At 44.6% G+C, this 25,052-nt stretch overlaps 1 protein-coding gene across 1 annotated transcript in view; it reads left to right on the top strand.

Moving 5' to 3' along the window:
* The window catches only part of IHO1 (interactor of HORMAD1 1), a 37,014-nt gene extending 19,821 nt beyond the window's left edge, over nt 1–17,193 (top strand). Inside the window, exons 5-8 of the mRNA XM_008703793.1 lie at nt 7,158–7,206; nt 7,395–7,482; nt 14,809–14,912; nt 15,254–17,193. Of these exons, the coding sequence (XP_008702015.1) occupies nt 7,158–7,206; nt 7,395–7,482; nt 14,809–14,912; nt 15,254–16,372 (1,360 nt within the window). The 3' untranslated portion in view covers nt 16,373–17,193. The remainder of the gene's footprint in view (nt 1–7,157; nt 7,207–7,394; nt 7,483–14,808; nt 14,913–15,253) is intronic.
* Nucleotides 17,194–25,052: the final 7,859 nt, after the last annotated feature.

Here is a 25,052-nt window from a genome sequence, read left to right as displayed (position 1 = left end):
TTCAGGGGGTTATGTTTTAAATATTTAGCACAGCATGAAAGAGTGCCAGGAATACACAAGGGGAAAGGTTAATCTTTTCAACAAATAGTGTTGGAAAAGCTGGATCCATATGGAAAAGAATGAAAAAGGACCCTTATCCTATACTATACATAAAAATTCAAAATGGACTAAAGACTTAAACATAAGACTCAAAACTGTAGAACTCCTAGAAGAAAAAAAATACATAGGTAAAAAGCTTCTTGACATTGGCAATGGCCATGATTTCTTGGATATGACATCAAAAGCACAGGCAGCAAAACCAAAAATAGACTTGTGGGATAACATCAAACTAAAAAGTTTCTGCACAGCAAAGGAACCAATCAACAAAATAAAAAGGCAGCCTACAGAATGATAAAAAAATATCTGCAAACCATGTATGTGATAAAGGGTTAATAAATATATAAGGAACTCCTACAGCTCAATAGTATAAAAACAACGCAATTAAAAGGTGGGCAAAGGAACTGAATATACATATATGCAAAGAAGACATACTAATGGCCAACAAGTGTATGAAAAAGGTGCTCAAGATCACTAGACATCAGGAAAATGCAAATCAAAACCACAATGAAATATCATCTTACATCAGTCAGGTTGGCCATTATATATAAAAAAAAAAAGCCAAGTGTTGGTAAGGATGTGGAGAAAAGGGAATCCTTATACACTGTTGGTGGGAACATAAATTGGTGCAACCCCACTTCTAAGTATATATCAAAGGAATTGAAATCAGGATCTCAAAGAGATATCTGCACTACGATATTCATTACAGCATTCTTTACAATAGCCAAGACATGGAAGTAACCTAAATATCCATCAATGAGTGAATAAAGAAAATGCGGTATATACATACAATGGAATAGTCTTCAGCCTTAAAAAAGAAGGAAATTCTGTCACTTGTGACAACATGGATGAACCTGGAGGATGTTATGCCAAATTAAATAAGTCAGACACAGAAGGACAAATACAGTTGGCCTTTGAACAACACAGGTTTGAACTGTACAGTTCCACTTATATTTGAAATTTTCATAGCACAGTACTGTAAATATTTTTACTTACGACTTTAACATTTTCTCTTCTCTAGCTTTATTGTAAGAATACAATATATAGTACATATAACGTAAAATTTGTGTTAGCCAGCTATTTGTTTTATCAGTAAGGCTGTGGTCAACAGTAGGCTTTTATGTTTTTGGGAGGGAAGTCAAAAATTATATACAGATTTTCAACTGTGTGTGGGGGGGTCAGCTCCCCTAACCCCTGAATTGTTCAAGGGCCAACTGTACTAATAGCACTTACATGAGGAATGTAAAAGAGTCAAAGAAGCAGAGTGTAGGACGGTGGTTGTTGGGGACTGGAGTGTGGGACAAACAGGGAGGTATTAGTTAAAGGGTACAAAGTTTCAGTTTATTCAAGATGAATAATCCTAGTGATCTACCGTACTGCATAGTGCCTATAGTTAACAACACAGTATTGGTATACTTTAAAATTTGCTAAGATGGCAAATGTTTTAATTTAAGTGTTTTTATCACTACTACCACTGCTATTAAATAAAGAGAGTGAGAGAAAGCTTTTGGAAGTGATGGGTATGTGTATGGAATAGATTGTGGTGATGGTTTGGCAGCTGTGTACTTATCTCCAAACTTACATACATTAAATGTGTACAGCTTTTTGTATATCAACCTTAACTCAATAAAGTGATTTTAAAAAATACAACTTGAATACTAACCACTCAGAAAAAATGCTGACTATAAGCAATTGGCACAGCTATGTCCTCACGCAAGGTTGCTGTCAGCTCTGCATGTACTGTAATTTACATAAGTACATTGTTAATGGACATCTCCATAAGCAGATTTGATTCAATACACTTTGATCAATTTTTTTAATAAAGAAGATCACTCGATTTGAGTGGATTTTGAAACCACATTCAAAAACACCAGCTAGTTAAACTCCTTGAAGGTAGGGAGTTGAATTTTTTTCACTCCATCTCACTAAAGCTTATAACCAAGGACCTGTCACAAAAGAAGGCTCAATAAATAGTTGTTGAAAAAATGAGGGATTTTCAAAGCAAAATAACACACCAACATAGGACAGTACAGAAATTACTTCCGTTCTTAAAAATAGGGTGTGTGTGTGCGTGTGTGTGCGCGCGTTAACACAAATAAAGAGAATTTCCTAACTGACTTTTTCTAGAGAAAAGATTAGGTCATAATTGACTTCCTATGAACCTATACATAATATCGGGTGGGTGAGAAATCTCTACTTTTAAGCATCCTTTTTTATTTTATTTTGGTAAACAATAATAAAAATGGCTTCCAAACAAACACCAGCTTTTTATGAAAGGTTCAATTATCAAGCTTTTAATGCTTTTACTGTTTATTAAGCATCTTAATTTAAGGCCTTTGGGTAAATCAGAATTTCAGTTTAGATGGTGGAATCAAGGATTAATAAACAGTTAAGGTAATGGGAGCTATCAGTTATATATAAAACATCTCAATATAGGGGCGCCTGGGTGGCGTAGTCGTTGTCTGACTCTTGGTTTTGTCTGGGGTTGTGATTTTGGGGTTCTGAGATCCAAGTCCTGCATCAGGCTCCCCACTCAGCACAGAGTCAGCTTAAAGACTCTCTTTCCCTGTCCCTCTGCCTCCCCACCTCTCAAAATAAATAAATCTTTGAAAAAAACATTTCAATATAAAATTATACACAAACAGTATTTAATTTGTATAATATAGTTTCCTGTTGGGAACATCGGTTCCCAAATGTACTAATAAGGAGTGAGGTCATAAGAATAAAGAATCACTCTTAACTGGTGATATACCATGGTATAAGTGGTGGTATAATATAGTAGGGGCTTTCACGGGAAGAATTTTGGTAGCATTATTAGACTTTAGACATCTTTAAATTTTTATGGTTTTTTAAAAAGATTTTATTTATTTCAGAGAGAGAGAGAGTGCACAAGTTGGGGGAGACAGGCCAAAGGAGAAGGAGAAGTAGGGTCTCTGCTGAGCAGGGAGCCCAGTGTGGGGCTTGCTCCCAGGACCCTGAGATCATGACCTGAGCCAAAGGCAGACACTTAACTGACTGAGCCACCCAGGCACCTCGATTTTTATGTATTTTTTAATCAAGTTTTTACATGTACATATTTTTTTAAAGATTTTATTCATTTATTTATTTAGGGAGAGCGAGCAGGAGGAGGGGCAGAGAGGGAACGAGAGGATCTCAAGCAGACTCTGTGCTGAGTGAGGAGCTGGTTATGGGGCTTGGTCCCCATGACCCCGAGATCATGACCTAAGCCAAAATCAAGAGTTGAAAGCTCAGCAGTGGGGAGCCTGCTTCTTCCTCTCCCTCTGCCTCCTGCTCCCCCTACTTGTGTGCTCTCTCTGTCAAATAAATCAATAAAATCTTAAAATAAAATAAAATTCAATTAGGATTATAGTGAAAAACAGCAGGCCTGTTTTCCCCCACTTTTAGTTCCCTTTTCCTTTTTGCAACCAACTTGCAACCCTTTTAGCTATGCTAGTACTTAGGTCCATATATCTTATAGCATATGATAGATAGCTTATATTGTCATTTCTTGATTTTTTTTCAGCTTCAGAGAATGACTTCTACCCTGGAATAAAAATTTGCGTCTCTGCTTCCTCCACCATAAACTTCTCATCTTCCATCATTTTAGTTAAATCAGTTTTCATTTGGGACCCTTGGGTGGCTCAGTCAGTTAAGCGTCCGCCTTCGGCTCAGGTCATGATCCCAGGGTCCTAGGATCAAGCACTGCGTCAGGCTCCCTACTCAGCAAGGAGTCTGCTTCTCCCTGTCCCTCTCCCTCTACCCCTCCCCCTGCTCGTGCTCTCTCTGACAAATAAATAAAATATTTAAAAACAAAACAAAAAAATCAGTTTTCAATCTTTAAATCCTTATCTAGATAGCCTAGAAAAATTATATATACTATGATTACATTTTCCTGATCTTAAAAATTGCCTTGTTTTCTTTTTTGCTGCTTTTTCCATGTAGGAATCACAGTCCATCCCCAAATTCTGCAGCAGAACTAAAAACCTCCTTGTTTTATTTTTTCTTAAAGATTTTATTTATTCATTTGAGAGAGAGAGTGTGTGAGAGAGAGAGAGAGAGAGAGAGAGAGCACGCATGAGCAGAGGGAGCCCAACATGGGGCTCGATGCCAGGACCCCGGGTCATGATCTGAGCTGAAGGCAGACGCTTAACTGACTGAGCTACCCAGGTGCCCCAGAAGCTCCTTGTTTTATACCCAAACACATCAGAAATTCTTCAGTGTCATTTTCTTCTCAGAGTCCCCTTCCTAATTCTGATCTGAACTTGGTACTCTCTTGCTCTGCAGCGCAGCTGTCATCCTGAGTTCTCCCTTCACTGTCATCCTAGGCATTCCTACCTCCTCTCTCCTGTGTTGAGTTCTCTGTTACTTTGATCTTATCTCCTTTTTGTTCTTAGTTTACTCCTTGGTTTAGGTGGAGCATATATTCCAGAAACTTCCTGACAATGGGTGCATGGCACCTAAAATTCTTTATTTTCCCCTCACAGTAGATTGCAAATTAGGCTGGATATAGAATTCTAGATTGGAAATTATTTTCCCCCAAAATTTCTAAAGCATTGTTGTCATTGCCGTATCACTTTGTATGTTGCTTTTAAGAGGTCTGTTGCCACTCTAGTTCCTGATCTTGTGTACATCACTTGCTTTTTTCTTTCTGGAAGTTTTTAAGGCCTTCTCATTATCCATAGACTTTTGAAATTTTACAGTAATGTGCCTTCATGTAGCATGTCATAATCTTTGGGCATTGAGGTGTTCCTTTTGACCTATAAACTTGTGTTTTTTGGTTCTGGGAATTTTTCTTTTGTTATCTTTGAAAATCTCTATATTTTAATTTTTCTTTCTTCTTTACTTTTCTTTCTTCCTTTCTTCTTTCTAGTTTTGGGTGTGTGTTGGAACTCCTGCATTTATCCTCTTTTTTTTTTTTTCTATTGATCTATTTTCCATCTCTTTTGTCTTTTGTTCTATTTTCTATGCTATTTCCTTAACTTTATATTCTAACTATTCTACTTGCTTCTGCTATTTTTAATTTCTAGATCCTTTTCTTATTCTCTGGTTTTATAATTTAATAGCATTCTGTTCTTAATATCCTTAAGTCATTAACTTTTTTAAAGATTTATTTATTTGAGAGAGAGAGCGAGAGAGCTCAAGTGTGCATGCGTGAGCAGGAGGGAGGGGCAGAGAGGGAGAGCAGCAGACTCCCCGCTGAGCCCAGAGCCCAGCACAGAGTCAATCCCATGACCCTGAGATCGTGGCCTGAGCTGAAATCAAGAGTCAGATGCCCAACCGACAGAGACATCCAGGTGCCCCTAATTCATTAACTATTTTATTTTTAATATTTTTATTGTTTGCCTGGTTTGCCTGGCAATGGTCACAAAAAGTCTATGTTCTCATTTTTTGTAGCTGGACACTGAAATTTTTCAGGTAATGTCCATCCCAATCTCTTTCATAATAAGTAAGATTTGTAGACCCCTAGTGGTCCTATAAAATTCTCCATTTATTTATTTATTTATTTATTTATTTATTTATTTATTTATTTAAAATGTTTTATTTATTCATTTAGAAAGAGAGAGAGCACATGAGCAGGAGAAGTGGCAGAGGTAGAGACTCTCAAGCAGACTCCCCACTGAGCTCGAGGCCCGACCCAAAGATCACAACCTAAGCCGAAACCAAGAACTGGCCGTTTAACTGACTGAGCCATTGAACCGCCCCAAAATTCTCCTTTTAAAGTCAGTCTGGCGGAGCATCCAAAAGACTTGGTATGAAGAGTAGTCCTATTAGGGTTCAAAACCTGATATTTGCACTTATATTGTGTAGATTGAAGAAACAAAACCTATAAAAAATTTTTAATGACAATCCATGTCTGAATCTTTTCAAAAGTGGAATATTTGAGGAATAATTGTTATAGTTTCTTTTTCATTAAAAATTAATATTGCTGGGGCACCTGGGTGGCTCAGCTGGTTAAGTGTTTGACTCTTGGTTTTTGTTCGGGTTTTGATCTCCCAGTTGTTTAATTGAGCCCCAGGGTGGGCTCTGCACTTAGCACAGAGTCTGCTTCGGATTCTTTCTCCCTCTCCCTCTGCTTCTCCCCCCACTTCAAATAAACAAACAAGCAAATAAATAAAATATTTGAAAAAAAAAAAAAGAGGGGCACCTGGGTGGCTCAGTCGGTTAAGCCTCTGACTCTTGATTATTTCTTCTTCTTCTTCTTCTTCTTCTTCTTCTTCTTCTTCTTCTTCTTCTTCTTCTTCTTCTTCTTCTTTCTTCTTCTTCTTCTTCTTTCTTCTTCTTCTTCTAAGATTTTTATTTGTTTGACAGAGAGAGACAGCAAGCGAGGGAACACAAGCAGGGAGAGTGGGGGAGGAAGAAGCAGGCTTCCCACTGAGCAGGGAGCCCCATGTGGGGCTCAATCCCAGGACCCTGGGATCACTCCCTGAGCCGAAGGCAGACGCTTAATGACTGAGCCACCCAGGGGCCCTTTAATTTCTTCTCAGGTCATAATCTCAGGGTCGTGAGATGAAGCTGGAGTCAGGCTCCTTGCTCAGCGGGACGTCTGCTGGAGATTCTGTCTCCTTCTCCCTCTGTCCCTTCCCCTGCTCACTCTCTCAAAATAAAATAAAATCTTTTAAAAAAAGAAATATTACTCCCAGAATCATCTCTACCCATTCTTACAGTCAAAGAAGTAATCGTTAGGCTAAGATGTTTCCAGGAATTTTGGACTACCTGAAGGAAGTCACTATTTTCTGAAGCCGTTGCTCCTAGGAATATGAAAGTTGGTGTGTTTTACTGTAGTAACCACTTGAGTTGCTAATATTTATCTTATTTAAGATACACATAGAGTACATTTTAAAAAGAAAAAAGTGGTTTGCCTTGGCAATGGTCACAAAAAGTCAATGTTCTCGTTTTTTGGTAGCTGGACACTAAAATTCTTCAGGGCTGATCCAATGCTAATCAAGCACTGTGTTGATGCTATACCAGGAGGAGGCCTGCCATGTTCATGGCATCAATTCTGTTACATACTTTTTCAGTATTTCACAAAGATTTATTTTCTTTTTTCTCGCTTATTCTAGTGAGACTCTATACAACTTCATTTCCCATATCAGAGAAAGCATTCACAGGGTAAGTATAGCTACATGTCAAGGAATTAGAACATTTTACATTTTAAGAAGTGTACTAATTACATTGGCCTTAATTCATATAGCATAGCAGTATTTTAACTACCTTTTTTTATCATTAAATGACAATACTCCAAGTTTGGAAAATAAGGCAATGGTCTGTGAATTCATTCTTAATTTGGGGTTGCTTAGTTGCAGACATCTGTGGAGAAGTCTGAGGAACATCTCAGCTCAAGAAGCCAGTCTATTTTGGATTGTTTGGAGACTGTGGCCAAGACATGTGAGTATCTTGTATTTGAGGTTATCAGCAGAGGGCACTAGTGAACAGTGAACTGAACTTTCTGACCCTAGCCACGTTTCTGTCAGGGATGAGGTTCCATAGTGTTTCAGAGGAGAGGATGGGTACACGCAGCTTAGCCCTGAAGAGCTGCGGAGCACGCTGGACTGGGTAGTGGGACCCACCTAGGTGCTGGGAGTGTTCCTGGTCCCTAGACGCCCTCTGTGAAGCACTAACCCTCCACCCACTAGTCCCGCCGCTCTGCCAGAGACGCAGCTCTGCCAGATTCTCAGCTCACTGCCCGAAGTGAATCGACAGCCTCCCTGAGTCCCTGATGAGTTGTTGGCTGTGCTGTCTGTAAAGACATTGTTCCCTCAGGACTTAGAAATGAAGACTGCTCCCTTAGGAGTTAGAAATACTCCAGTCACCTAATCTTCTTCTTGCTGCCTTGGTTTCAACGAGAGCTGTTTTGTAGTGAATCACAGCATCTTTCTCCATTTCAGTTATAGTTAGTGATCTGTAAAGTCTCCTGCTCTACAAATTAGTGATTTATGTTTAGGTAAAACCATGGTCCTGGCTCTTACTGAACAGAAGAGAGAGCCATACCATTGCTCTCCTTAGGCAGACACCCCTGTAGAGCCAACAGCTTCTCAACTAAACAGCAAGATGATGACTGCATCTGCACTTGTTTGCATTTGTCTCTGTGTTTATTTTTTTATTTTAAACAAATTGAAGTCAACTTATTTAAATGCTTTGGAATGGATTGCTCATGATTTACAAAAATTAATGTCTTTGTGTGGCTTAGAAATTAATCTCCATCTGTCTGCAAAAAAGCACTGTACTGTCTGCTGGCTTCCAACCTGGGTATCCCACACACAGGGCAACTGTGCATCTGTTTGGAAAGCAGTTCTGGAAGCCTGGGACTGTTGCCCTCATAAGAAGTAACAAGACAGAGCACAAGCAAATCAGGAATGCTTCCTTTGTATAAGATGATAGAATAACTCATTTGTAAGTGCCCAAGGAAAGCACTCCTTCTGCTTTCTACGTTAAAACTAGGTGAAGTACAAAAAGGAAGATTGCATGCAGCAAAGGTGTGGCATTCTTAGCCCAGACTAGGGAATGGAAGTGCCCAAGCTCCCAATACAAGGTCAAGGCAGAGCGAGGACTAGAACTGGTTCTGGCCTATAGTAGGCATAAGGATCCTGATCCTTCACCCTGATGGTTCCTTCTTAGAGAATAAGACTCAGGAGAAGGAGCCACATTGATAGGGCAAACAGTAACAGACACTGTGACATCATAATAATTACAAAGCCAGATCATTCTCCTTTTTAAAAAGATTTTATGCATGTATGTATATATGTATGTATGTATGTATGTATGTATGTATGTATTTAGAGAGCTTGAGCGGAGGGAGGGGCAGAGAGAAAGCGCTAGAGAATCCCCAGTAGACTCCACACTCAGCATGGAGGCTTAGTTGAATTCAAGCAGGCCTTGATCCCAAGACTCTGAAATCATGACCTGAGCTGAAATCAAGAGTCGGATGCTTATCGACTGAGCTACCCAGGCGCTCCTAGAAAGCCAGATCATTCTTGAAAACGGCACAAGTGGCCTTTTCAGAGTCATTCCTTTTCTTGGTAGGTAGTGATCAGGATCAGGAAGTTAGTCATTGAAAAAGGAACCAGACATATCATCATATGGTGTGGCCCGGTCTAGCTGGCCCGAAGCCCTGAATTTGCCAGTCAGTACACTCGGCAGCCTTCGGTATGCACTCACTGTGGCTCTTAAGGAAAAGGGAAAGGTACTGTGTAAAAGTGCTCTCTTGTGTTGTTATGTAATGGGCACCTTCACAGAGTGAGGTCATGAAATCTTTCCCCAGTCACGGTCTGCCTGTTCGACCAGAGGAATCACTCCAAGCCATCTAATCTAACGCCTCTTGTTCTTCAGCTGAGGACTGAGGACCAGAGTGATAGAATGAATTACCAAGGCTGTCCACATCTACTTTAGGTTTAGGTGGGCTAATTAGTAAAGAGCAGTACCACCTAATAGGTATCAGTTCTACCGAAAAATATGATCATTAGGAAAATAAAAAGGAGGGGCTTCTATTGAAAATCAGAAAATGGGGGTGCCTGGGTGGCTCAGTATGTTAAGCATCCAACTCTTAATCTCAAGGTTGTGAGTTCAAGCCCTGCGTTGGGCTCCATGCTGGGCATGGAGCCTACTTAAAAAAATAAAAAAAGATGGGGCGCCTGGGTGGCTCAGTCAGTGAAGCATCTGCCTTTGGCTCAGGTCATGATGCCGGAATCATGGGATCGAGTCTCCGTATTGGGCTCGCTGCTCAGCGGGGAGTCTGCTTCTCTCTCTGCCCCTCACCCCGCTTGTGCTCTCTCTCTCACTGTCTCTCTCTCAAATAAAAAAATAAAATGTTTAAAAAAATATAAAGAAAGGAAGGAAGAAGAAAGAATATCAGAAAAATGTCTTCTTTAGAAAACAGAGAACTCTATACATAAAAATAAATTCCATATAAATCAATACAGTAAGTGTAATGATTAAATCGTAAAAACTGTAAGAAAAAATGGGCAACATTTTTATAATTTTGGAGTGGAGAAATGCCTTTCAAAGCAAGGCACATATAATCATTAAGAAGAATGAGGTCTATCTTTATTTTTTTTTAATTTTTTTTTAAGATTTTATTTATTTGACAGAGAAAGAGACAGCCAGCGAGAGAGGGAACACAAGCAGGGGGAGTGGGAGAAGCAGGCTCCCAATGGAGCAGGGGGCCCAATGCGGGGCTCGATCCCAGGACCCTGGGATCAGGACCTGAGCCGAAGCCAGATGCTTAATGACTGAGCCACCCAGGCACCCCGAGGTCTATCTTTATGAACCATGTTGAAATGGAAATATGTATTCATCGTTAAATAACAAGAGCAGCGTGCTGCTTGTGTGCACATAATTTACTCCAGAACACATCTGGTGAAGGAGTGTGACCAGTTAGTGAAAATTGGGAAGGGTATCCCAAATAAAATGGGAGACTGAGCAATCTCTTCTTATACATGGAGGCCCCCAGACCTTTCCTCAGGCTGTCATCAGCATGGCAGGGAGAGCAAAACTACACAGTACATAAAAGGAAAACCACTGGCCATCGGTGGAAAAGGATCAGAATCTGATCTCATGTCAGTAGAGCCCATATCAAATTGCTAAAATAGAAATGAATAAAAAATTCATCTTCAAAGAAAATAGAGATACTGTCTAGAATATGGAAATGGATTTTAAATGGCATTTTTACAAAAAAGCTAAAAATACCTGATGTTTATGACCAAAGCAGAAATGAAATGAGTCCCCATCTAGAGAACACCCATACACGTACATACACACACATGATCTATAATCTATACATGGATATTCACATGTATCAATGTATCAATGCAAAATTCCAGAAACTGCTCATAATGTTAAATTCCAGGAAGTGGAACCAAGGTCTGCAGGGGAGAGAATCGGTCAATTTTTCATTGCATGTTTTTTTATACTGTTACAGGTTTGAGTTATTTTCTTAAATGAACTTTTTAAAAGGAAAAGAAAGGGATAGACTTTGGAAGTAATGAGCTCGATACAAAAGCTCCTGTGAAAGAGAAGATCCCAAATATACGTTTCCCAGGGGACAAGGAAAGAATATGTGGGACCACAGATAGATGCTTTCTGAGGACTGAATTAAACACTTTGCTTGCCTCCCCATTCTCTGCTTTTGTGGTTGGTAATGTTCAGTGTTGCTAAGAAACATCGCTATTTAGGAATTCATCTAGGATAGGATAATTACATTTGCTTTCTACTACAAATATCTACAAGGATGTCTGGAAAAATATTTGACAAATTGGGTTTAGGAATAGGAATCTAGTACTTGAAACATAAGTAAACAGCCTTTTTCTAATTGGTTGACATATGGAATTTAACTTTGTATTGAGTAATAGAAAATTTGCTTTCTAAAAAAAATCTTTTTTTACTTTGGTAAAATACACATAACATAAAATTTATCATTTCTTACTGCTATTTTGCAAGACTGCACTGGCTTGTCTATTTCTAGTCATAACAGGCTCTTTCAGTTTGCATTTGCTGGTTTCTCTATCTGAATAACCTTCTCCTAATCTTTGCAGGACTAGCTCCTTTTAATCCTTCTGGTTTCACCTTAAATGTCTCCATCTCTGATGGCCATATCTGAAATAGGTGTTCCCCACTCTGTTATTTTTATTATAATCCCTATCATAGCATTTATTACAGCTTTCATTTATATATGTACATGCCTATTTACTTTTTTTATTTTTTCAAAATAAAAAACCGCAAAAATTCATGTATGTAAGTAGACAGTTTTGTTCAAGATTGTTTCCATATTCCTAGCACAGTATCTGATAATAATTTTCATATAAAACTGTAAATCTCTAAATAATACATTCAAACACATCAAGAATTCTTTCTGTTTCATTTTCTCATTAGAGATGCCCTGCCTGGAGCTCAGTCTTCCAGCTCCAAACTGGGCAGATTACTCCTGAGGTCCCAATCTTAGGACTTCTCTTCACTGTCATTCTAAGGATCCTCTTTTTCTCATCCCCAAGCTTGGATCCCTTTGTTTCCTGGACTTTGGTTTACACTTGTGTTTGGTGATACACACCTTCCAGTAGCTTTCTGAGAAAGAGTATATGGGAGGGGAACTTTTTTATACATTACATGTTTGAAAATGTCCTCTATCTCCACATGGGTCTAGAATCCTAGGGGGAAGTGCTTTGTCCTCAGAATTTCTAAAGCATAGTTCCATTGTCTTCTAGTTTTAGTCTGGCTATTGAGATGTTTGATGCCATTTTGCTGCTTGATTCTTTATGTTATCTGGGTACAATCCCTTATAGACATTTTTTTGAGTCTCATGTTTTCCCTTGATAGTCTGAGAACACACTGGGAAAGTGCCACAAACCATAAGATAATTTAGTAAGGTAGCAGAAATTAACAAAAAATGTAATGGGAAAAAAGATGCCATTTATAAATGTAACACAGAAGATAAACAACTTAAGAATAAACTTAAGAATACACAACTCACCTTTTTTTTTTTTTAATGGCTTCTGGGTTTTATGTCTTGCTTAGAAAGGCCTTCCCCTACAAAGTTACAATTTCCCCCATGTTTCCTTCTTGTACTTTATGATTTACTTAATTATACTAAAATTGTTAATCTATCTAGAATTTATGTTAATATAAGAAATATGAAGTGTAAGACTCATTTTAGGAAGGGGATTATGTTTTATTTTAAAGAGAAACTCTGAAGTAAATCACTTAAGCTTTATTAGATAGCGTGTGTTAAATTCCTGCCCTTGGGCTGATAAGAGAAGATAAAAGAGACAGAATAGTTAGAACACGGGGAACTAACCAAAGCCCCTATCAGATTGAGGCAAGTTTTCAAATATGTTTTTTTGTGGGTTTTTTTTTTCCCCCTAAGATTTTATTTGTCAGAGAGAGAGCACAAGCAGGGGGAGCAGCAGGCAGAGGGAGAAGAAGGCTCCCCGCTAAGCAAGGAACCTGATGTGGGATTTGATCCCAGGACCCTGGGATCATGACCTGAGCCAAAGGCAGACACTTAAGCAACTGAGCCACCCAAGCATCCCATAAATTTGAGTTTGTTATCCTGTCTTTTCAATCACCAGATGTCACTCTGATTTTCCTTCCATTTACTGTGAAGAATTAAGCACTCTCATGTTGCCAAGTTGTTTGTTACCCATCTAAAATTAAAAAAAAATTTGTCAAGAATCTTGAAACACCCTTTAGATAGGTAGGAGAAGATAAAAGGAGTATCTGGTGTATTATTCCTGATTATTTGTAAATTATATTTTTATGTATTTAATGTGTATATGAAATTATAATAGTTTATAGCATATAGTAGATATTCATCAAATACTGTTGAATAAATGTAAGAGTGTCTTCACATGACCTCCCATTTAGCAAGAGGGTGGCAATAATTGACTGCAACACAATGTGTTAAGTGTGTGTGTGTGTGTGTGTGTGTGTGTGTGTGTGTGTGTGTGTAAAATCTCCCTATGCCAAAGAGAAGAATCGGTATCAGTCCTGAGTGGTTAGCACTCAGGTCACCAAGTTCATTACAGACCAAGTGTAAATAGGGGATAAATAAGTGATGGGTGATAGGTGATAAGTGATGGTAGAGCACACACATGGTGCCAACAGCAGAGAAAAGGAGCCCCCAAGCCAGCCAGAACATGCTGTTTTCCAAGGAGGTGACTGCTGAGAGCAGAGGGAAGAATAGGAATTAGTTGCACTGAGGGGCACCTGGGTGGCTCAGTCGGTTAAGCATGTCCCTTCGGCTCAGGTCATGATTCCAGAGTCCCAGGATTGAGCCCTGTGTCAGGCTCCCTGCTCATCTCGGAGTCTGCTTCTCCTTCTGCCCCTCCCCCTACTCGTGCTCTCTCTCTCTCTCAAATAAATAAATAAAATCTTAAAAAAAAAAAAAAAGGAATTAGCTGCACTGAGGTGGTGAGTGAGGGGAATGGGTAGAGCTGATAAGGGATAGAACGTAAGTACTCCAAGCCAAGGGAACGGCATGGACAAGGCCAATGGTGAGAGAGAGATTACACAGGAAATAGACCTCAGAGATGTGGAGATGGACAGAGAGGGTAAGGGGAAGTGAGCCTGGGTCTTCATGGCCAATTCAAAGTTTGGGACTTCGGGGCGCCTGGGTGGCTCAGATGGTTGGGCATCTGCTTCAGCTCAGGTCATGATCTCTGGGTCCTGGGATCGAGGCCCGCATCAGGCTCCCGGCTTGGCGGGGAGTCTGTTTCTCCCTCTGCCTCTCTCCCTGTTTGTGCTCTCTCTGTCTCAAATGAAAAAATACAATCTTAAAAAATAAAATAAATAAAGATTCGGACTTTATCCAGTGGCCACTGAGGTGCTACTGGAAGTTTCAGTGCAGGTTTCAGAGGAGGCATGAACATATCTACATTCTGAAGAGATCACTCTGATGACAGGACCAAAAAGGTAGGCCAAGGAGGAGGTTAGTGCCATCGTCTGGGCAGCAGGTTTCAGAGTCCCCAGGTGTTGCTGAGATTAAGTCTGCCTTGGCCAGAATGTTCTCAGGGAGGGAGGGAAGAAGAGACAGTGGAAGAACCACCCTACTCTGGCTTCCTGTCCTCACCAAGGCTGATCTGGTTGTTATCCTGTCTTTCCTAGCAGACCAGGCTCATGTGGCCCAAGCCAGACTCCACCTCCCCCCTTTATCACCATTGTGGTCTGGGCAGGGTGGGCATTGCCGTAGTCTTCATGAAGTGATTGTCGTTTTCCTGTATTTAGTGCAAGAGGCTATGCGGGCCCAGAGTGATCTGGTGTTGGAATCAGTTCACGACAAAGGCAACATGGAGCAGGTCATCTCTGAGATACAGAAGAGATTTGAAGCTGTAAGTGCGGATCCCAACCTCTTTCCTCAAGTATGTTTTTAGCTTTGTCACTAAGACCCAGAGAGACACCTTTAAAGTTGCAATTTGTTTCAGCCAAGATCAGAAGCCAGATAGATACCTTGGTGATGGACCAGGGTAGGGCCAACTTCCTCCTCCAAGGTTCTCTGGCATGATATGGACCCAAGGGGCCCTGCTCCAGAACGTTGCCATGCTTCCTCTGTAAAGCACCCAGCAAGGGACAAGCTTTGGTTCTGCTGGCACATCCTTTGGTTGGTTTGCACATGTCATTGTACATTCTGAGCTGCAGTGTCCATGACTCTTTCCTCACTGTCTTTCCCTAGAGACGAGCAGAATTTATAGAAATGAAATCCGACCTGAAGCAACTTGAAGTTTTAGTTGCCCAGCAGAGCAAGGACTTCCAGCAGCTGTGTGAGCAGCTAGGCCAGCTGAATGTGGCCAGCGTCCTAGCAGAGCTGAAGAGATTGATTTCAGTCCCTGGGGTACCCAGGCACGTGAAAGACAGCACTTCCCAGACCTCACCAGCTCTGGCCCAGAGCCTCCATTTCACCAGGCAGGACAGAGCTGCTCCGGAGGAACCGGTTCTGTGGCAGGCCCCGGCCCGCCCTGCGGTGTGGGATGGGAGTATGGGCTCCCTGCAGCCTGGAGAGTTTGGTGTCTGCAGGAAGGGAGAGGAAAGTGATGCTCTCCGAGAAGAGGCTGTGCTGATGGCAGCTGGAACCAGCAAAAGAAACCGGCAAGTCAAGGACAGGGCCGTGCAGACCCTTACTAAAACCAGCTCTGAGAACCATGGCTCCGGCTTCCCAGGCCCTGAAGTTCCTGGTGGTAGGGACCGGGTTTCTCAAGGAACCTCAAGGCTTATACCCCTGGACTTAAACAACCGTGCAACCAGCATTAAGAACACCTGCCAAAAATGTCAAACCGAAGGTGTGTCTCCATGTGCCCCTGGTGAAGAAAGGTTGGTGGCTGCACAGAAAGGCAGAGCTGGGGAAAGAGGGCGGAAAGGCAGGAAGCAGCAGCCCAGGAAATCCCACAGAGGCAGGCTGCTAGCCAGGAAGCAAGAACAAGCCCCTAGCAAAACTTGTGCTTTCATTTCTAAGTATCCTCAGCCTCCAGTTTCTGGCCCACAAAGGCCCCCCCTACCCCTTGCTCAGCCCCTGCGCCTGTGGGGCCCCAGCAGCCCCACAAAGCCAGACAGCCCTCTTCTGGGAGGAACAGTCATGCGCAGTAAGGCAACGAGGGCCGCACAAGGAAACATCTTACAACTCAGTGGGTATTCTTCCCAAGACAACGGCCTGCTTTCTCCCAGTTCCCAGGGGGACCGCCAGATGAGCTGGTTCAGCGACCTCAACCTCGGAAGTTCAGAACCCCCTCTGTGCAAGGAGCCAGGGAAGAATATGCTCTATGACCTGGGTTTTGACAGCAGTGACGATGGCTTCTGACCAGCCCGCAAAATGTCTTCAGCTGATAGTTGATTGGTCTCAGCCGGAAAGACAAAGGATCGCGCATTGGAGCTGGCAACAGCAGAAAGTCCCTGAAGCCTGATGGGAGCCCTCAGGCTCAGAGGCCCTGCTGGGGGTCAGTGCAGGATGGGTGCGGGGCTGGGGGAGCAGCTCTGGCATGCGGGGTACCAGGTGCTGCCCGTGGCAGGCAGAAGAGATCCACGCATCCTTACCTATTGGAGTGACGTGTGTGAAGACAGTGGTGGGGAGCTGGGGCAGCGGCCTGGGTGTAGGGCAGCAGGAGGAGGTGCCGTTTTTGGTGAAAGGACGGCTATCGAGTGGCAGAAGGGCTCTCGCAGAACTGTTGCTGTGGCAACATGCCTCCCAAACACAACAGTTTTGGTCTTCACAGTGTTTCCTACATATAACCAATACTTATCCAGGCTCAGTATTTTCACTATTACTTTTATCCAGCTTCACAGTCAGCGCGCGCATTTTTGATCAGTAGATGTATTGCAGAATGCGCTGTCAGTCCTCCTGCGCACAGAGGGACAGAAAATGTGAAGCTGCCATGAAGGAGAGCTGACGTGCACCCAGCGAATGCCCGGAGTGCTGCTGTGTACAAGCCACACAATCCATTTCTCTTCCTGGCTGTTTTTCCCCATCCTGTTTCAAGCTAATGAAAGCATCTAAAGGTCCAGTAATATTTCTGGAGAACATTGGGCTTATATGAGACTTTGGCTTTCTGTTTATATCTTACAGAAGTTTTGAATTTTTGTTATATATTTCTTTTGTAACAAAAAATAAAACATATAAAACATTTAAAAGCATATTTTTTGGGGGGGCGTCTGGGTGGCTCCCGTTGGTTGAGCGTCCGACTCTTGATTTTGGTTCGGGTCATGATCTCAGGGTTCTGAGATTGAGCCCCACGTGTGGCTCTGTACTGAGAGTGGAGCCTGCTTAAGATTCTCTTTCTCCCTCTGCACCTCCCCCCACTCATACTTGCTTGCTCTCTCTCTCGCTCTCAAAAACCCACAAAAAACAGAACACTTAAAAGCATATTTTTGGGGGGACACCTGGGTGGCTCAGTCGTTAAGCAACTGCCTTTGGCTTAGGGCGTGATCCCAGGGTCCTGGGATTGAGCCCCACATTGGCCTCCCTGCTCTGCTGGGAGCCTGCTTCTCCCTCTCCCATTCCCCCTGCCTGTGTTCCCTCTCTCACTGGCTGTCTCTCTCTCTGTCAAATAAATAAATACAATCTTAAAAAAAAAAAAAGCATATTTTTTCACTAAGTTTATTGAAGTGATCTCCCATCAACTTAAGAAAACCAAATGGGGGGCGCCTGGGTAGCGCAGTCGTTAAAGCGTCTGCCTTCGGCTCAGGGCGTGATCCCGGCGTACCGCGATCGAGTCCCACATCAGGCTCCTCCGCTGTGAGCCTGCTTCTTCCTCTCCCACTCCCCTGCTGTGTTCCCTCTCTCACTGGCTGTCTCTATCTCTGTCAAATAAATAAATAAAAAAAAATCTTTAAAAAAAAAAAAAAAGAAAACCAAATGGATAAGATACATACCATCTTTTTAATCTGTAGGCTTCTCCCAAGATGATTTTGAATAAACACCACCCTACTCAGACTGGTTCCTCTTCCTTTGTTGTTTGAAAGTAAAAATCCTCACTGGATGGATTGGCTTCCAGAATCTGCCCATTTTCTTTTTTCTTTTTTTATTCTTTATTTAAATTCAAGGTAGTTAACATAGTGTATTATGAGTTGCAAGGGTAGAATTCAGTGATTCATCAATTGTATGTAACAGTGCACATTACATCACATGTCCTTAACGCCTATCACCCAGTTACCCCATGCCTCCCCCACCTCCAGCAATCCTGTTTGTTCCCTAGAGTTAAGAGTCTCTCATGGTTTGTCTCCCTCTCTGATTTTATCTTATTTTTCCTTCCCTGCCCCTATGTTCATCTCTTTTGTTTCTGAAATCCCACATATGAGTGAAATGATATTTGTCTTTCTCTGACTTATTGCGCTCAGCGTAATACCCTCTAGTTCCATCCATGTCGTTGACCATTTTCAAGGCAGTAGTAAATGACACTAGGGCCTCTGAGTGGACCGTTATAGAAAGCAATGGTTCTTGATTTTTTTCTTATTTTTACATTCTTTATTTTCAAGGGTGTGTGTCCCACAAAAGTCTGAGTTTAATTTGCCTTCGTCACCTTTGGCAGGGATACCAGGCACCAGCCGCAGCTGCTCTGACTCCTGTTTCCAGATCAAGAACGTCCTGTGGCCTGTAGCTGGGAGCCATAGGCAATGGCAGCAGCCCTGTCCAAGGCCAAGGGAGTGCAGACTTGGGCTCTGCCTCAAGCTGCCGGGCCTTTTCTCGCCCTGTGAGCCTCACTGGGTGTCTGTTTGCCCTGCCCTCCGTCAGCCTCTCCTGCCTTCCCTACTGGTTTGCTCTGCGTGTGCGAGGAAGGCATGGGAGGAAGGGGCCCAGCCACGCCATGGGTTCCTTCCAGCCCTTCTCAAACTGACTACAGGTGGCTGTTGAGCGGTTAGCATAAGGCTTGTAGACCATAGGGTTTTGTATCTGGAAATCTTTTATTACTTTAAGTTGAAAAGTTCAATCATTTTGGGGCACCTGGGTATCTCAGATGGTTAAGCGGCTGCCTTCTGCTCAGCAGGGAGACTGCTTCTCCCTCTCCCTCTGCCCCTGCTTTCTCTCTCTCTCTCTCTCTCTCAAATAAATAAAAATCTTTAAAAAATTAGAAAAGTTTAATCATTTTAACTCATAATATTTATGACTGTGGCCTTCCTTCTCATTGAAGGGTCTGTCCAATTTTGAAATGTCAAAGCAGGACCCTCTGTTCTTTGATTCTGTTGTGAGTTACGAAATTCTGTTTTTCTTCAGAAGTATTTCTTTTTGTGTCATGAAGTCAAAGATCAGAGTGACTCAGTGTTCCATGAGCTGGGTGTTTTTGTAGAATGAGCAGTAAATTTATCTCCTAACAAGCCTGGGTTAATTAAAATTACACCGCCTGTTTCTGGTAATCATCAAGAAAGGATATTCTGTTTCTTATTTTATTCCTAAGACTTTTTTTTTTTAAACTACTGTGTTCCTGCCAGATTTGGTGAGCGTGACATAGCCCAGGCACATCCCCAGAGCACACAACGTTTTTGGCTCTTTGGATGCTGATAGAGATGTGGCTACACAGGGGCGGATGTCATGGGAGGTCTAGGGACCTAGGACCCGGAGAGCCCCCTAGGGGTGCCTCCCTCTGCTCATGACCCCAGCTACATCTGAGGATGGAAATACAGCCAACCACAGCACCTAATTGTCTTGACATTCAGGTATCAATTTAAATGTCACCTATAGGGGCGCCTGGGTGGCTCAGTTGTTAAGCGTCTGCCTTTGGCTCAGGGTGTGATCCTGGTGTTCTGGGATCGAGCCCCATGTCGGGCTCATCCACTGGGAGCCTGCTTCTTCCTCTCCCACTCCCCCTGCTTGTGTTCCCTCTCTCGCTGGCTGTCTCCCTCTGTCAAATAAATAAAATCTTTAAAAAAAAAATGTCACCTACAGAGAGGCCTTGTGTGACCACTCCTGTAGAAGCTTGCCCTACTCCTTGCCCATGTCCTTACCCTGTTCTAATTCTCCCCTGCCGCTCCATCTGAAATGGCATACCATGTGCATACTTACGTTTCACCTGCCTTGCAGGTTGGGAAATAAACCTCAGAAGCAATAGCAGCATCTGCCTCATGCCTGCTGTGTCCTCAGCATCCAGGAGAATGTCTGACACGAGCAGACACTTGACAAGTGCTGACAGCAGGGATGTCTTGCTTACCATTTGAACAGCTCCTTGCAGCCCTGCCCCAAAGTCAGGTCTCTCTAGGTTCCCTTTGCAACTTCCCTTTTGGCATTTTGTCTCAGAGGTTCCAGAGGGCTCCCGATGAGGGGTCTCCTGCAATATGCGCTCTTCCCCAGCAACCCCTCTCCACCCAAAGTGCCCAGAAAGCAGCCTTTCTGCCTTCAGAAAAAGATAGTTGTTTCCTACAAGGGTTGAGCAGGTTTGAAAATTTTTTCCTGCCAGGCTTTAGGCCAAAACTCTTCATCCAATCAGTCATCTTCTAGCCGGCCAAGCACAGAGAGTCCTTCCCCACTAAGGCTGGGATTCATTGTCAAGTAGATTTCCTAAGTAAAACTTGGTCTACTCTATAAATATTTAGCTGGAACATAAAATATTAACATTCTCCCACATACTCCAGGGAGAAAGCAAATGGCCAGAGCCTCGGAGAGTCTTGGGATGAAAGCCTTTTCAGTAATTCTCTACAATCCGGTGCAGTGCCCACCCTTGTCTGCGTGCCTTCTTCACTGGTCACTGCCATACTGAACGCTATGTGCTCCGGTTAGCCGAGGTGGCACGCTGGCACCCGGTGGGCCCCTGGCCTGGCCATTGAGGAAGAGGGAGATTGGCCTGAATTAGGCCTCTTTTGCAAATCCTCTTCCTCAATTTCCTTGATCACTAACAGCTCGCGACTCCTCTAGTGGGAGGGTGGTGTCGCTGCCCTGTCAGCCCATTCCCGGGTGCACAGGTGAGGGACTCATGCTCCAGGTTGTCTGTTCCCTTCTGCCTGGTCTCCTGATACCCTTGCAGTTTGCCTTGGGATCAGAAGTGGAGGGTCCAAGGAGCCAGGACAGGTGGGCCAGGCGGTGGCTCCCCTAGTCCCCCAGGGAGGGGGAGCAGGAGGCAGGGGGAGAGGAGCCCGGAGACCCGGAGAGGAGAAGGCAGGCCCCAGGGCCTGGTTGCGCTGGCCGGAGCCCACAGTAGCAGAGGCGTGCTAACTAGAAGCGCCCCCAGCTGCCCTGACAAGAGTTCAGACTCTAGACCCATGTGGCTAGACAGCCATGCCCAGGAATGTGGAGAACGTGGCAATCTGGACGAGGCTGAGGCAGGGTCAACATTTCCAGCCCATGGCCATCCCCGAATTGTCCTTTTGAAAGAATTGTTGCTCGGCTCTCAGGCCTCAGCTGTGGCTCTCTGCTCCTTGCCGACCTTCGCTCAACCATTGGCTCATCTCTCTCCTTTGCCCTAGCCCTTCCTCCTCAGCCTTCCTTGCCTGCCCCTCAGCAAGTCCTAGGACCTCCTATGGACCAGCCCCCACCTTACAAAGTCTTCCCAGTCTGCATATAGAGCTGGTTTCTAGTGGCTTGGGCAGGGACACTGGTGGGACGCAGCCAGGGGACCTGGTGACCTCTTACACGGCTGGATGGGCCCCTCTTCTCACGTGCCTTGTGCTGTGGCTTGAATTCGCAGTTTGTGACTAGCAGGTTCCAAAGCCCCTATTTATTCTCGAGGTTGCCTTGTTTCTATTTTGAGTGGCTAATCCAAATCACAGTTTGGTGTTTCCACGGAGACAATTCAGTGATTGTTTGGTTTGCCAAGACGAGCTGCGGGGGAGAGAACCAAATGACGTGAAACATTTTTAGTTTCTCAAATATGACTATCATTGTCTCCCCGAGGAGCCTTTGGTCCCAGCCCCCTGAAAACCTGAGGAAGTTGTATTAAAATAAATGTTCTAGACTCCTGTTCCCCTTCTAGCTAAGTCCCTGGAGACCCACTCCCCGAACACCCCCGCGTATGTAAATGAGCACACATCTGCCCAGGAAAGCAGATGACAAAGGCAGGAAGGTCTCCTTGGGGCACCCCAGCGAGCGGGGGATGCAGAGATGGCAGTCCATGTCACCGGGGAAATGACCATACGGCTACCCTGTTCATCTGGGACTGCACAGCCAGAGGCTCAGGGCTCACCGGCTGTAACTGGACAGCTGTGTTTCTACAGGGACGAAAAGCTCCTCATTCAAGGATCCCAGGATGAATTACCCTTCTGGTAAATCTGAATTTTTACATAAAGGCTTAGCTAAAACAGCAATATGTTTGTCTGTCCTGCCAGGGAGAGCCGGGTCCCTCCCCCATGCTGACCTTTGTTCTCAAGGACCATAGTCTCCTCTACTGGCAGAAATAATCCTTTCTTTTCAGGGATGCCTGGGTGGCTCCGTCACTAAGCGTCTGCCTTTGGCTCAGGATGTGATCCTGGCGTTCTGGGATCGAGCCCCACATTAGGCTCCTCTGCTGGGAGCCTGCTTCTTCCTCTCCTGCTCCCCCTGCTTGTGTTCCCTCTCTCGCTGGCTCTTTCTCTCTGTCAAATAAATAAATAAAATCTTAAAAAAAAAAAAAAAAGAATCCTTTCTTTTCAGTCTTCTCCTGTTAGGGCCAGCCCACCCCCTCCCTCGCAGCAATGGAATGCTGAGAAGCGGCTCCAGGAGACCTAGAGCTTCCGGTCCCTGGGACCCAGCATCCTCAGGGTCAAGGTCCTCTGGCCTCTGTCCCGGTTTCTGGGGACTGTGAAGGTCAGCTCGGGGCAGTTAGCTGGTGAAGGATACCCACGGCTGGTTGGTGGAGATGAGGGCTTTAAGAAGCCATACTGTCCACTGCAGATAAATTAGAAAATAGGGACAAGGGAAAAAAAGACAAACCCCCTTGTCCCTCTGTAACGATCTCCTGTACGTACTGTGCTCACACACACATCTGTACAAACTGGAGCTCAAGTGCACTTTTAAAAAAATAAATACACTTTAAATTTTGGAATAACTTTAGATTTACAGGAAGGTTACAATGACAGTTTGTATCTACCCTTCACCCAGCTTCCCCTAATCTTACGTAACTGAGGCATATTTGTCAAAGCTAAGAAAACACATGAACTCTAGCCTTTATTTAGACTTCCCCAGTTTTTCCATTGTCTTCTTTCTGCTCCAGGATGCAATCCAGAATACCACACGGGGGTTTAGTCAGTGTGTCTCCTTAGTCTTCGCTAGTCTGTGACGGGTTTTGAGTCTGTCCTTGTTCTTCATGACCCTGACGATCTGGAATGCTGGCCAGGCATCCAGCAGGACGTCCCCCAGTCTGGGTTTGCCTGACATATAGCTTGTGACTAGACCGGGGACATGGGGTCTGGGTAAGAACCCGACAGAGGTGGAGCCCTCTTCTCCTCGCTCCCTATGGCGGGGGTGGGGGGGGCATGCACACAACATCACTGGTGGTGTTCCCCTCCATCACTCGCTTAGGTGCTGTCAGCTTTTCCATAGAAATCTACTGTTCTAGGGCGCCTGGGTGGCTCAGTCGGTGAAGCGTCTGCCTTCGGCTCAGGTCCTGATTCCAAAGTCCTGGGATCAAGCCCCGCATCAGACTCTGCTCAGCAGGGAGTCTGCTTCTCCCTCTCCCTGCCTCCCCCCCTGCTTGTGCAAGCTCTCGCTCTCTGACAAATAAGTAAAATCTTAAAAAAAAAAAAAATCTGTTTTTCTTTTTCCCTGCTCTATTCCTTGGAAGTGTGTCATTAAGGCTAGCCCGGCCTCAAGGCGGGGGTGAAAGGACAGGGGCTGGATTAAGCTCCGCCTTCTCCACGGGAGACTCCACATCAACACTTAGTACTTGGAAAGCACGGTTGTGAGCCCTGGTTTTTCTGGATATCAGCGGACATCGCTCCACGCACACAGCCGTTCTTCACCCGAGCAGGGCAGCCCGGGATGCTGTAAGCCTTTCTTCTCATTTGCTCCTGTCCTTCCTGCTAAGGGAGAAGAAACTGGTCCCCAACTCCACGGGCGGTGAGTGCTTGAGGGTGCCACCCCCTGCAGGGACTGAATGTGGGGTGGCCAGGGAGGAGCCGCCGGTTAATCTTGTCCCCCTCTGCCCCAGGCAGGGCAGTGGCCAACGCTGTCCCAGCAGGGGAGGCCCATCAGGGGTGGGTGTGCGGTCTCCCGCTGAGAGCCTGGGTCACCAGCTTTGCAGCCTGCCCTGTGCTCAGGTCTGTAGCCTAAAAGATGGCCTGGCAAGGGGACCCCTTGGCCACTGGGGCCTTCCTTCCCAGTGCTTTGGGTCTTACCAGTAGGCCCTGAACCAGCCTCCGCACCCCATGCTCCCCGTCTGAGCCCAGAAAGCAGGCACTTCTCGGAGACTCCATTTCTGGGAGGCGTCAAATCTTGCCCGATAGCTTATGTTTCCTGAAAGAACATTTGTCAAAATAATTTCTGATGCTGTCCTTGTCCTTTCTTTCAAGAGGTGTGGTTGGAACCAGCCCTGCTAGGCTTTTGCGGCTAGGCTTTTGGGCCTGGCTCCTCCTTTCCTCCTGCCCATCTTGCCCCAGCAAGGTCATTGCCACAGGGACTGCCCGTGGCTTCCAGGGTCTCCAGGCCTGGCGTGGGATGCGTGAGGGCTCAGTCATGGAGGTGGATGGACAGGACCTCTGTTTACCTTTTCCTCCCCCTGCCCTTGGCTGGGGGCCCAGGTGTGTGATGTGGGGCGTGTGGTGGGGAGGCCTCGTGGGAATGTCGGGTCAGGCGGGGATCAGCCCCTCCAACACAACCACGAGGCCCCTGCAGAGTCTTCAAGCTGAGCAGGGTCAGGGTTGGGGGTGCTGAGAGGCGTTGGTCTGGACACGAGGAGGGTATGGAGCCCATGCAGAGAACAAACAGCCGTGTATGCGAGGTGTGCAAGGGTAGTAGGGCTTGGGGCCACAGTCTGTGCGGGCTGTGCTGGCCTGGGCTGGTCCCGGGGGTGCACGAGCCCACCCTGGTTGTGGTCCCAGTGCTTCTTCCGGGGCCCATGGAAAAGAACACCAGGAGACACAGCAGA

The sequence above is a fragment of the Ursus maritimus genome, unplaced genomic scaffold, assembly GCF_017311325.1.
Source record: "Ursus maritimus isolate PB19 unplaced genomic scaffold, ASM1731132v1 scaffold_14, whole genome shotgun sequence".
NCBI lineage: Eukaryota > Metazoa > Chordata > Mammalia > Carnivora > Ursidae > Ursus > Ursus maritimus.
Note: the sequence above shows the minus strand (reverse complement) of the source record. Positions and strands in the feature narration are given on the sequence as shown.